The sequence below is a fragment of the Chiloscyllium plagiosum genome, chromosome 28 (genome assembly GCF_004010195.1).
Source record: "Chiloscyllium plagiosum isolate BGI_BamShark_2017 chromosome 28, ASM401019v2, whole genome shotgun sequence".
Taxonomy (NCBI): Eukaryota; Metazoa; Chordata; class Chondrichthyes; order Orectolobiformes; family Hemiscylliidae; genus Chiloscyllium; species Chiloscyllium plagiosum.
Genome location: NC_057737.1, coordinates 10,172,187 through 10,186,354, shown reverse-complemented (window position 1 = coordinate 10,186,354; position 14,168 = coordinate 10,172,187). Strand labels below are relative to the sequence as shown.

General features: G+C 39.4%; 1 protein-coding gene across 10 annotated transcripts in view; it reads left to right on the top strand.

Annotated features, from left to right (window-relative positions):
• Positions 1-14,168, top strand: part of nf1a (neurofibromin 1a) — a 334,372-nt gene that overhangs the window by 111,034 nt on the left and 209,170 nt on the right. For all 10 annotated transcript variants that reach the window (XM_043718253.1, XM_043718251.1, XM_043718246.1 and 7 more), the window contains 8 exons: positions 836-919; positions 6,201-6,641; positions 7,030-7,169; positions 8,939-9,061; positions 9,290-9,373; positions 10,715-10,831; positions 10,962-11,143; positions 11,486-11,697. In XM_043718253.1, the coding sequence (XP_043574188.1) occupies positions 836-919; positions 6,201-6,641; positions 7,030-7,169; positions 8,939-9,061; positions 9,290-9,373; positions 10,715-10,831; positions 10,962-11,143; positions 11,486-11,697 (1,383 nt within the window). The remainder of the gene's footprint in view (positions 1-835; positions 920-6,200; positions 6,642-7,029; positions 7,170-8,938; positions 9,062-9,289; positions 9,374-10,714; positions 10,832-10,961; positions 11,144-11,485; positions 11,698-14,168) is intronic.

The following is a 14,168-nucleotide window of genomic DNA, read 5'->3' as shown; positions in this document are numbered from 1 at the left end:
TGATGGGTAGATGTAGGTGCGGGGTGATGGTGATAGGTTGGAGGGGAGAGTGGAGCGGATAGGTGGGAAGCTAGATGGACAGGTAGGACCGGTTAAAAGGGCGGTCCTGAGTTGGAGAGTTCAATCTGGAATGAGGTAGGGGGAAGAGGGGCAGGAGTGGACGGTGGGTTGGTGGGGGATGTGGACCTAATGAGGTAGTCATGGAGGGAATGGTCTCTGCGGAATGCAGATAGGGGTGGGAGGAAAATTAAGACCAATTTCAGTTATCCGAACAAAATGGGCGGGAAGCATGTAGTTTGGATAACTGTTCGGATAACGTTTTTAAGAGACCGTGAGATCTTGTTCGGGCAATTTGAAATTTGGATAATTGATGTGCGGATTATCGAGGTTGCCCTGTACATCTGTGGTGGTGGGATCTGATTATCGGTGATGGAAGTGGTGGAGGATAATGCGCTGTATCTGGAGATTAGTGAAGTGGAATGAGAGGGGGATTCTACCCTTGTTGCAGTTGGAGGAGTAGGGTTCAAGGGCGGAGGTGTGGGAAGTGGAGGAGATGCGCTGAAGGGCATTGTTGGTCACATAGGAGGGGAATTTGCCGTCCTTGAATTAGGAGGCCATTTGCGATGTCATAGAGTGGAATTGCTCCTCCTGGGAGCAGATACGGCGGTGGAATTGGGAGTAACTGATCTAATTTTTCCAGGAGGGGCAGTGGGGGGAGGCGTAATTAAGGTATTCACTGCCGCGGCCCCCCCCCCACACCGTTGGACCATTTTTTTGTCTGCAAATACGCAAGTTCCTTTTCCTTATGTAAAGTTTTTTGCTATTTTCCTTTTAGGCCTGGGAAGACACATACACAAAGTGGGATCATGCCACTAAGTTGATTCTCAACTACCCTAAAACTAAAATTGAAGATGGACAGGTAAATTTGAGTACTGGTATTGTACATGTATGCATTTATCAGAAAAAAAAGTGATTTGGCATCTCTGCTATAGCAGATAATTGAAGTTATGAGTGATACCGTCATGCTGTTGGTAATGATAATGCTAAATGATTTGAAGTAATGAGGGATACCATCATGCTGTTAATGTTAAATTGAGTTGGCACATTGAACGTGGAAATGTAACTGACGTGGAAGTATTTAAATGTCAACCAAGTGTTAGAAATGGTCAATCAGCCAGACAATATCTGTGTAGGGGGAATGTTTCCTTCTTTTATAGATGGGCTGTAGATTCAATTATACTGGACTGAAGTCTTCAAGAAGGCAGCCCACCATTATCTTAAGGGCAGTTAGGAATGGGTAATAAATGATGGCCCAGCTAGTGATGCCCACATCTGCCGAGTTAATTTTTTTAAAAAATCATGTAACTTCAGCATTTTCTGTTTGTATTTCAGATTTCGCATCTGTGACAGTTTCCCTTTTCTATGGGAATATTTAATATTGACTCTGGTGCCAAAACCAGAAAAAGTATTCTCTTTCCAACAGAAATTCTTGCCAAACTTAATTAGAACATATTCCACCAAAACTGAAAACTATGTTTCTGGAGACTGTTAACACTTAATAACACCGTATTGATCCTTATTAGAGTGTCTTATTTTCCAATGTGTTAATAAGTATGCCGTTTGATCCATTGTTAGTGTTTCGGCATTTTGCGTGGAAAGTCAAATTTTCATTGTTGAACAATTTAATTATCTCCAATCTGAAGCCATTCATGGCTTTGAGAAGCTATCAAGCTAGTTCTTCCTCCTCCCATTTTTCAATTAACCCATAATGTTTCATTGCTGTTTGTTTCAGAACATTCCAATGACTTTAGACTTTAGTGTTTGACTTAGTCATGAGTGGTTAACATGAAAATAAACATTCATAGACCAACTGGTGAAGCTTGCACTGAATAACAAATGAGGGAAAATTTTCTCTGGTTGATGAAGCCTCTTGATCACAGATTCTGAATAGTTGGTATCAATGAGATCTGAGGTCAACTGGGTTGCAGCTCATGTTCAGTGGGTGCTCATGCAGTTAGATGCCCTTATTTCCTGAATGGTTAAATAATAGTGGTGAGGTAAAAGCACAATTGAGTTCTGGTGATACTCATTAATCAATGATCTCTAATTTTTGGAGGATGAGAGCGTTGGGTTTTATCCTCGGGTTTGCGCTCATCATCTCAGAGGGACAAGTGGCATTTTGCTCCGTGAAGTTGAGCTTGAAGTATTTTGTGCGCTCGTTCCAAAGATTTCAAATACTTCCATGTTGTAATAAACACACGATTGCAGATGCTGGAAATCTGAAACAAGGACAGAAAATGTTGCAGAAACTAAGCAGGTATAGCAGCATATGTAGAGAGAGAAACAGAGCTCAAGTTTTGCATCTGATATGACTTCAGAATATGAAGAGTTGTATTGGATTCAAAAAGTTAATTTTCCACATCTGCCAAATCCGCTGAAATTTTCCATAGTAGTTATCTACTTGAAACTCTCCATTCCTTCTGACGTCAGAAACCTTGTGGAAGGAAACAGTTATTTCCAGGAGTAGATATTTGTACCTTCAATCCTGCTGTCTAATAGTTGACCAGGCAACTCTACCTGGAATCTAGGTTTTCTGATTTTTCCATTTTCAGCATTTTCTGTTCAATATTTAAATCAGTTTCCCTTTAGAGCATTGTTTACCATCTCTTAATAATCCATGATGTAATTTTTTTAAGCTTTACTTTTAATTGGGTTAATTCTAACATTGCATTCTCTTGTTTTGGCTTTCCCCAACAGTCAGAAAGTCTTTCATCACTTATGTCACATCCTCCAATATTTTCACTCTTCATTCAGATCATTCTTTCTGCTCCTGTTTACTGGAGAATGTAATTGAAGCTTATCCATTTTTACCAAGACTAATTTCTTGCATTTCAGTGTGAAGTGCTTAAATCTAAACAGCACTCAATTCGCCTTTGTTTGCCTTTTTTTAATATTAACTCAAGAGATGACTATTTCAAATGCCCTTCAAATGCACTTGGTGTAGGAGAACCCAAAATGTCATTCAGGAGGCAGTTCCATGACTTTGACTAAGTTATTCCTGAAGGTGTGGGAATATATTTCCAAACCAGGATGGTAAGTGACTTGCAGGGCAACTTGAGCGTTGTGGTGTTACCATGCAAATGCAGTCCTTGTCTTTCTAGGTGGTAATAGATGTTACTTTGGAAGGTGCTTTCTAAGGACCTTTGGTGAATTTCTGCAGTTCCACTTGTAAGTGGTACACACTGCTGCTACTGACATCAGTCGTGGAGTGGGTCTGTGTTAGTGGATGTGGTGTAAATCAAATGGACTGCTTTGCCTTGGATGATGTTGAGCTTCCAGAGTGCTTTTAGCATTCATTCAAGCAAGTCAGGAATATTCCATCACACCTGACTTGTACGTTGTGGATGGTGGGCAGGCTTTGGGGAGTCAGAAAGTGATTTACTCACCACAGAATTCCTAACCTATGACCTGCTTTTGTAGCCACAATATTTATATGACTGGTCCAGTTCAGTTTAGAGTACTGGTGGCTTCAAGGATGTTGATACTGGGAGAACAAAGTTAAAAAACACACAAGGCTAGGTTATAGTCCAACAGGTTTGTTTGGAAGTACAAACTTTCAGAGCGCTGCTCCTTCGTCAGGTAGCTGGTCACTAGCTACCTGATGAAGGAACAAGTGCTTCGAAAGCTTGTACTTTAAAATAAAGCTGTTGGAGTATAACCTGGCATTGTGTGATTTTTTTAAAACTTTTGTCCACTCCAGTCCAACACCGGCTCCTCCACATTATCAATACTGGGAGGTTTAGCAATGGTAATGGCATTGAATGTCAGGGGCGATTGTTAGATTCTATCCTGTTGGTGATGGTCATTGTGATGCAAACTTGTGTGATACAAATGTTACTTGCCATTTGTCAGCCCAAATGTGGATATGTTTCCCAAGTTTGCTGCATTTGAACATTTAGTGTCACTTGTTTATCTGCTGTTCTTGCATTCAAAGTATTTGACACTTCAATGTGAAACTACAGTTGGTGTGTTTTATCCATTCTTCTGAAATTTTTCTGTCCGTAATTTGTTGATGCTTAATGTCATTATAAATTTGGGTATCATTTACTCTTTGAACAAAAGTAATGTGAATCAAGAAATAGTGAAAAGCTGAGACCCCACATAAATTTCTGCAAGAACACAATTTGGGAGTGCCCTTCTATCCCAGTGTTTACATAGAACATAAGAACTAGGAGCAGGAGTAGGCCATCTGGCCCTTCGAGCCTGCTCCGCCATTCAGTAAGATCATGGCTGATCTTTTCATGGCATCAGCTCCACTTACCGTCTTCTCACCATATCCCTTAATTCGTTTATTGTTCACAAAAAAAATCTATCTTAGCTGTACAAACGTTTACTGAAGTAGTGTCAACTGCTTTACAGGGCAAGGAATTCCAGCTGTTTAAAACCCTCTGGGTGAAGATGTTTCTTCTCTATTCAGTCCTAAATCTGCTCCCACGAATTTTGAGGCTATGCCCCCTTGTCCTAGTTTCACCTGCCAGTGGAAACATCCTTTATACTTCTATCTTACCTATACCCTTCATCATTTTATATGTTTCTATAAGATTCCTCCCCCCATATTCTTCTAAACTCCAATTAATATAATCCCAGTCTACTCAGTCTCCTCATAAGCCAACCCCCTCAACTCCAGAATCAACCTGGTGAACCTCCTCTGCACCCCATGTAGTGCCAGTACATCCTTTCTCAAACAAGGAGACCAAAACTGCGCACAGTATGCCAGGTGTGGCCTCACCAGCACCCTGTCCAGCTGCAGCATAGCTTCAATCCCAGTCTACTCAGTCTCCTCATAGGCCAACCCCCTCAACTCCAGAATCAACCTGGTGAACCTCCTCTGCACCTCATGTCGTGCCAGTACATCCTTTCTCAAACAAGGAGACCAAAACTGCGCACAGTATGCCAGGTGTGGCCTCACCAGCACCCTGTACAGCTGCAGCATAGCTTCCCTACTTTTAAGCTAAATACCTTTAGCAATGAAGGACAAAATTCCATTTGCCTTCCTAATTACTTCTACGTGCAGACTAAGCCTCTATGATTCATGGACACCTGGGTGCGTCTGGATAGCAGCATGCTGTAACTTTTTACTGTTCAACTAATAATCCTTTTTCCCGTTACTCCGACCAGAATGTATGAGTTCACATTTTATTTATACTGTATTCCATCTGCCAGACTTTTGCCCACTCAAAGTATCTAAGTTCCTCTGCAAAGTTTCACAGTCCTCTGCACACTTTGCTCTACCACTCACCTGAATGTCATCTGCAAACTTTGATACACTACACATGGTCCCCAACTCCAAATCATCTGTATAAATTGTAAATATTTGCGGTCCCAACACTGATTCCTGAGGCACACCACTAGTTACTGATTGCTAACCAGAATAGCACTCCTTTATCTCCATTCTTTGCTTCCTGTTCATCAACCAATCCTATACTAACACCTTACCCGTAACATGCAGCAGCCTCTTGGGCGGCACCTTGTCAAAGGCCTTTTTGGAAATCTAGGTACACCACATCAATGAGTCCCTGTTGTCCAGCTTGCTTGTAATGTTTTCATAGAATTCCAAAAGATTAGTTAAGTACAACCTGTCCTATAAGAACCTATGCTTTGTCTGCCCAATGGGACAGTTTCTATCTAGATTGCTTTGCTATTTCTATCTTGAGAATAGACTCCAGCACCTTCCCCACTACCGAAGGTAAGCTAACTGGTCTATAATTCCCCATATTTTGTCTACCTATCCACTTTTAAACAGTGGCATCACATTTGCTGTTTTCAAATCTGCTGGAGCGGCCCCGGAGTCCAGTGAATTTTGGAATATGACCACAAGTGCACTGGCTATTTCTCCCACCATCTCTTAGTACCCTGGGATGCATTCCATCAAGGCCTGGAGACTTGCCTATCCTTAGCTCCATTAGTTTGCCAAACACTACCTTTTCTGTTATAATGATTGTTCACACCTCAACCGATTGAGCATGTATTCTATTAGATTGCCTCATTTCTGTTTTGTGCTTTACTTGTTGTTTTGCATTTTTATGCTATGAATTTATCTTGATAAAAACCTTTCTATTAAATTATTGGTTCTGTTGTACATGTAGAATTATTTACCTTGTTAATAATTGAAACGCACTGACACATACTTCCACATACAGGTAACAGAAAGCCTTCATAAGACGATTGTGAAGCGCCGAATGTCACATGTAAGTGGAGGTGGCTCGATAGACTTGGCAGACACCGATTCTCTTCAGGAATGGATTAACATGACAGGCTTCTTGTGTGCAATAGGAGGTGTATGTCTCCAGCATCGCATTAATCCAAACTTAGTTACGTACAGCCCACCCATGGGGCCAATCACGGAAAGGAAGGGTTCCATGATATCTATGGTCTCAACTGAAGGAAATGCAGAGACTCCAGTCAGCAAATTTTTGGAACGGCTTCTCACGCTGATGGTGTGCAATCATGAAAAAGTAGGGCTGCAGATTAGGACTAACATTAAAGACTTGGTTGGATTGGAACTGAGCCCTGTACTTTACCCAATGCTCTTCAATAAGCTGAAAAATTGCATCAGCAGGTTTTTTGACTTGCAGGGGCAGGTGAGTATTTAAAGTAAATTAGCCTACTGAACCTTTTATTAAATGACAATCAAATTAAAATGTATGCAAATTTGTATCAGCTGTGTTACTCCAGTTTGTGGTTTTTGGGGTGTGTTGTGTGTAAATTCAGTTTTTGATGTGATTAGTTTTCTAATGAAGGATACTGTTGTATATGGTTGCACTGTTTAACAGAAGAGTTGTTAAAATATACGTTGATGCTCGTGTCTTGTATGTCAAATGTTGCATATTTCTGATACACTGGTAATTTCTTTGTTTTAGTAATGGACCAGAGTTGTGTTTTATCATTAATATTTGGCTAAAGTGTATCAAATAGTTTGTACTTTAAATGAAACATTGCTCTCTTAAATGTATCTGAATTATCATACAGGTGTTATTGAATGATACTAACACACCATTTGTGGAGCAAACTATAGCAATCATGAAGAACTTACTCGATAATCACACTGATGGCAGTTCAGAGCATCTGGGACAGGCCAGCATTGAGACCATGATGCTAAATTTAGTTAGGTATGAGATTCTTTCTCTCTGGCTTTTTATTTTGTACATGCGCTCCAGTTTTCTGCTCAAGACACAGGCTTTATGGGTTGACACAATGGCTTCCTCAATTATCTTGTTACATAGATATTATGCAAGTATGAGTGCAGGGCAGAGTGCTAGATTCTGAGGTTGAATGGTTTCACAGCAAATCCAATCCTAGCTGTGTACTTTTAGTAGATATAAACAGTATGAGAAGTCCTTCCCTTTAATTTGAATTGGATCATTTCCAATTTGGAAATACTCAACTTGAAAAGAGATCTTTTTTTGATTTGAGAAGAGACATAGAGTCATAGAGATGTACAGCATGGAAGCAGACCCTTCGGTCCAACTCATCCATGCCGACCAGATATCCTAAATTTATCTAGTCCCATTTGCTCGCACTTAGCTCATATCCCTCTAAATGCTTCCTATTCATCTACCCATCCAGATGCCTTTTAAATGTTGTAATTGTACTGGTCTCCATCACTTCCTCTGGTAGCTTATTCCATACATGCACTACCCTCTGTGTGAAAAAGTTGCCCCTGAGGTCCCTTCTAAATCATTCCCCTTTCACCTTAAACCCATGCCCTCTAGTTCTGGACTCCCCCACCAGAGGGAAAAGATCTTGTGTATTTACCCCTTCCATGCTCTTCATGATTTTATAAACCTCTATGGATCACCCCTTCATTTCTGACGCTCCAGGGAAAACAGCCCCAGCATTTTGAGCGACAGCCTCTTCCTGTCGCTCAAACCCTCTAACCCTGGCAGCATTTTTCTGGCAGCATTAAGTATTTTTCTGAACCCTTTCAAGTTTCACAAAATCCTTCTAATAGTAGGGAGATGTGAATTGCACATAATATTCCAAAAGTGGCCTAATGAATGACCTGTACAGCTGCAACATGACCTCCCAACTCCTGTACTCAGTGCTCTGATCAATAAAAGAACGCATACCAAAGTTGGCAGTGCACAAAGATTGACCAGAAAAGCAAATAATAAGCAAAAGCAGATCTTCAAGGCAGAGGTGTTTTGGGTCCCTAAAGGGCAAAGATGGGCCATTCCAAAGCCACAGTTCTCAAATGCCTGATAATTGGCGAATCTAAGAAAGCAAATTTCAGGTATTGAGTACATTTTAGAGTAGGATAAAGAGTGCAAAGCAAATATTAAAATAGTATTTAACATAGAGGGATAAACTATTTTTAAAAAAGGTAATTAAAGAATAATAGTTGAAGGGGTGAGGCTGATAAGGGATAGGAAAGGAAATTGCGTGGTGGGAGAGACCCGACTGAGGTACAGAATGAGTACTTCTTTCTTCACAACTGCAGCAAGGAGGTGGTAGTTTTGATGAGGGGAGCACAGATGTTGAATAGGATAAAAATAGATGTGCAGAAGATGTTCGAGATATTGACATCACTGAAATCGAGCAAGTCACCTTATCCAAAAGTGGAGCTCTGAGAAGCTCTGATGGAGATCGCAAAAGCTCTGACCACAGTATTCAGTCAGCCACATCATTACTTGGGTGACCTTAATTTGCATTAGATTTGAGGTCTAAAAGATGGAAAAAAATGTGGATTTAAACTGTTTTGCTGTTTGCTAACTGATTTCAAATGCATTATGAGATTATGGGCCAACTAATCTGTCTGGTCTGCCTGGCATTACTTTATTAATTTGAATAACTTCAACAAACCAAGTAGATAGAAAAATAAATTCGCAAAGTTCAATTTGCATGACTTCACCTTATCCTCTTGTGATCTTCAATGCAGATATGTGCGTGTCCTTGGGAACTCAGTCCATGCGATTCAGATTAAAACAAAGCTCTGTCAACTGGTGGAGGTAATGATGGAGAGGCGAGATGATCTCTCCTTCTGTCAAGAGATGAAATTTAGGTGAGGATTTTATTACAGATGCTCTTCTGATTAGGAAATACAAAAGTGACCAAGAATGATAGAATGTGAGGATGTAAGTGAGGATATTGGTAACCTTAATATTTCTTCCTCCTTGTGAATCCAATGTGTGACACCAGCATGTGAAATTAGGAGATTAACTGGGTGGGGTGATTGATGCTGTGAACCCATGTTTGCAATATGGTGTTTAGTTTACTTCTTTTGGCCCAGGAATAAGATGGTGGAATATCTGACTGATTGGATTATGGGAACATCAAACCAGGCTGCTGTTGATGATGTGAAGTGCTTAACGAGGTAGATCAGTTTTGTTTTCCGTTCAATATTCCCAAACAACAATTTCTTAAGATACTAACTTTTACTCCTGAAGCGATTGTCTGCATTTGTTAAGAGCAAATGATAAGTGTCTAATATAATAAGGTCTGCAATAAGGAATAAAAACCTTGTCATATTTGAGCCTCTTCATTTCATCGATCTGACCAACTTATAAGAGAGGTGGTTTGTTTAAGTATAGATCAGAATGGTAGAACAAACTCAAAATAGTTGAATGCTCTTCAATTGTGTTTCTCTGCAGTCCAGTTTCAAAAGCAATTGACTGGTAGAACATGTGCATTATTTCCATTCAAACCTCTATTCAATCCAGTTTTCTGGCCCTCATACAAATGGTTGTGCCCTTGCCATCAACACCGCTCCAGCTTTATTATGACACCAAATATTATCAGATTAATTATCCATTGTCACCTTCAGTTCCACTATAAAACACCTGTGCGTTTGGCTATGTTTTAAACAATCCACTATCGCATTCATTGCTTTATTAATTTACACATCCAGTGTTGAGGGTTTAAAAACTCCATTCTCTGGCCTCACTGGTGACTTAATTTTAAACTAGTGTCATGCAGTTTTAATGTATCTTAACTAAGTGTCTCAAAGTAATTCTTTAATTGAATGTTTTAAGTTGTTTGAGTAATAGTTTGCATTTCTTTATAGATCACTCAAGCAACAATAAAACACATGCTCAGTCCATTATCAGAAACGACCCTTCAGATGTCTTTAACATGAAGCATTTCAAACTTCTAAGTTCATTTGTTTTTTTCAAATTTATAGTTTGCTTTATTTTACTTTATCTATCTACTATTTTCACTTTTTCTTTGCCAGCTGTATCTCACTTTGTCACCAGTGCACAGTTCAAAAGGGCAGCTGAGCCTCTTTTCATAATTTTTGTGTTCTAACTCCTGCCCAAATTTTTGAAATCCTCTTAATTCTTCTTTAGATCAAGTTTTCAAAATTGCATCTGTTCTTTTAACTGTGATAAAACAAATTAGGGGATTTGGATGATTGTTACTGAATGTATCATGAAACAAAACTGTCATCATTTTATGGAAAGTAGCTTTATTTTATGGTTTCACGTATTATGTTGTGGAAATCTTTCCCCAAGTATAGAGAAGCTTTTGCTTTGTTTTCTAGTCAATTACTGTTTAAGTCTGCTTTAAAGATATTGATGCAGTGAACTTTGTATGAGTCCTTAGATCTAATTGTATTGTTTTGGAAAAAAAAATACTTGGAAGTAGAAAGGGAAGATAATTGCTATTTGAAGTTGAAAAGAAAACTGAAATCAATTAGTGCCTTTACTGTCGACAGAGACCTTGATCAGGCGAGCATGGAGGCAGTGGTATCATTGCTTGCTGGGCTACCTTTGCAACCAGAAGAGGGGGATGGTGTTGAACTAATGGAGGCTAAATCACAACTCTTCCTCAAGTAAGTCCAGTTCAGGAGATCGCAATAAGAAATCCGAATTGTGATGATTTAGTTGCCACATATGAATGAGCATATTTAAGAGAAAATGTTCAAACACATTTTTGCTCAGCTCAGTACTGTTCTCTCTTAGATACTTTACTCTTTTCATGAATTTGCTAAATGACTGCAGTGAAGTGGAGGAGGAAACAGCACAAACAGGGGGACGAAAGCGAGGGATGTCACGCCGCCTTGCATCACTCAGGCACTGCACTGTTCTTGCTATGTCCAACCTCCTCAATGCAAATGTGGACAGTGGACTTATGCATTCCATAGGTGAGCAGAACTCCTTTATTTTTATTATTGCCCTTGAAAAGCATTCGCCATTTCTTATGGACAACTAATCCGAGCATAGTTGTACGGAGGTGCTTGTTTGGTTTGTAACATGTGAATCAAATCGGAATTGAGCTCCTTCATATTTTGTCCTGATACTTGCAGCGTTCATTTCTACAGCCAGTTGATGGAGGATTTTTAGCCTATGTATGAGAAGAATGGCTTTTAGAAATCATTTTTCAGTTAATGCCTTTCAATAAGAATGTTTCAAGAAGTTTTAATTTTCCTACCCAAATATAACGCAATCCTCATTGGACTTCATTTGTTTCATTTGACTGTACTTAGGCTTGGGATACCATAAAGATCTTCAAACAAGAGCCACATTCATGGAAGTGCTAACTAAAATTCTTCAGCAGGGAACAGAATTTGACACACTTGCAGAAACCGTACTGGCAGATCGGTTTGAAAGACTTGTGGAATTGGTCACCATGATGGGAGATCAGGGAGAGTTGCCCATTGCAATGGCTCTAGCTAATGTGGTGCCTTGTTCTCAGTGGGTAAGTGGACTTGTTTGGAAACACCACTTGCATTAAGCAGTACACAGAATACTTGAAATTCTTATCTTGGTTACTTGAAGGGGGATTGTCTAAAACATAGAGACCTTTTAGTCCCTATATGCCAATGCAATGTGCAAAGAAAAACCACTTTAGATGCATGATTCTCATGCTTGTCCTCCAGTTGCTAGGAATGACAAATGTAAGATCAAACATTAGTAAACAAGGAGAGTGATATGCGCGAGAGAAATTGCATTCTTATCCTAATCAACACTCAAAAAAGGTTAAAAATTCATGTACTAATAAATTATTTATGTGGGAAAATTGCCACACTGCATCTTTTCATTGTAAATGCTTACAATTTTAATTATCATTTGATGTTCCTTCTATTTTCCAACTTGATGCACCAAATAGTTTCTTAATGCTTTGTTTTGTATCCACTGCATAATCATAGTGCTGCATAGTGCTGCATTCCTCACTGATCTAACGTTCAAAAGTGAAATTATTTCATGCATCGAATTAAAATGCTTTGTAGCATTGTGACTAATTAGCTAACTGGGTCCATTAATGAGAAGACCAAAGAAGGAATCCTATCCTGGCTACTTCATTTTGTCACTTAGTAAATGTCTGACTAAATGTCTGTCAATTCTCAGTTCATCCAAATTGCATAACTTTATGAATTGGATAATCCCTCATGAAATCTTTCTGGAATCATTGATAGAAACTGAGAATTGGACCCATTTTCTTCAATTATGGTTAATCCTAGAATTGGGATTTTTTTAATACCATGAATTCCTTGAATTAATTTAAATATATTAACTTCACCACAAGTCACCTCTCCTCGTTATTGCAGTGTTGGTGTGGGTTTGTCTTTAGCTGAGCGAAAACTAGCAGCGGGGTTCCACTGGATCTTTGTTGAGATAATTTGTTTCATATCTTAAATGTTGGCAGTGCAGTGGTTGAGTTTGTGGATTCTCAGAAGCTAATGAAGGTGTGAGACTATAAAGTTGAATATTGAAAGCTGCAAGAGGGTTTAGATAAAATTAGGAATTAGGCAGATTTGCACATAATATTGGGCATAGAGATGTGAGAAATATGAAGTATTGAATTTGAGGACTCAATCTGGGAAGAAATTGGGATGATTGGTGACTAGGAATTGAAGCAATCATATAAATGCCCAGACCCAGTGAGTGAAACGGATCAGGCATTTGATTAATATTGAGGCCAAAATAGAGAGATAATGTGACAACTTCATAAGTAATTCATGTGACTGCAGTTAGTCGTGTGTAGGTTTGGTATTGGCAGTTTAACAAAAAGGGTATATTAGTTAAAAGGATACAGAAGAGAGCAATAGAATAACTGAAGAGATGGAGGGATTAAATAATGAAATGTGATTATAGAAATTCAACATTTAATTAAGCAAGAGAAAGTTGAGAGCTCATTACCTAGTTCCTTGTTCAGAACAATAATACTGGAAGAGAGTGCCTGCACTTCAAGGGGCTAAACTGTAAAACATCGACAAAGGGGATAATTCCATTGCTAGACTGCTGAGAGGCTCTGTGACGAAACAGTGGAAGCATATTCATTGATGTTGCCACCCATCCTTCTCTCATACAGAATTCCATAGGTTCACTACCCTTTTGAATGAAGAATTTTCTCTTTATCTCAGTCTGAAATGGTCTGCCATGTATCCTGAGACTGTGACCCCTTGTTCTGGGTTCTTTGCCAGGTGAAATATGTCTGCAGTCAGTCTCTTGAGTCCTGTATCAATGTTACGCATTTCACTGAAATTATCTCTCATTGTTCTAAACTCCAATCAGTCCAGACCCAGCCAGCCTATTCTCTTTGTATGAGAAATCTGCCATTGCAGAGATGAGTCTGGTGAACCTTCGCTTTTATACTTTGAAAAGTAAGATTGTTAACAGATAAGGAGACCAAAACTGTGCACAATATTCTCGATATGACCTCACAACGCACTTTTCAGCTATAGGAAGACATCCTTGTTCCTCTATTCAAACTCTTGTGATGAAGGCCGTGCCATTTATTTTCTCCAACTGCTTGCTGTGCCTGCACACTGCCTTTACTGACTAACTTGTAAGGTGACCGTGATGCCTTTGTATATTAATATTTCCAAATTATTCACTATTTAAATAACACCCTTGGCATTTAAGAAATGTTCAGTGCATCTGTTCCTTCTCCCAACGTGGATAACTTCACATTTTTCCACATTACGTTCAATCGGCCATGGGCAAGAGCCCATTTCGAGAGGAACCTCGATTATCCGATCGACATGGTCGAGGAGAATTTTGTTTGGATAATCGAATGTCAGATAATGCAGTTTAGCCTAGCATCAAGACCTTGCGATCTTGTCTGGATAATCCGAAATTAAATGCTGGATAATCGAGGTTACTCTGTACTCACCTGCTAAACTTTGTATTGTCTGCAAGTTTAGAAATATTGCAGTTGATCCACAC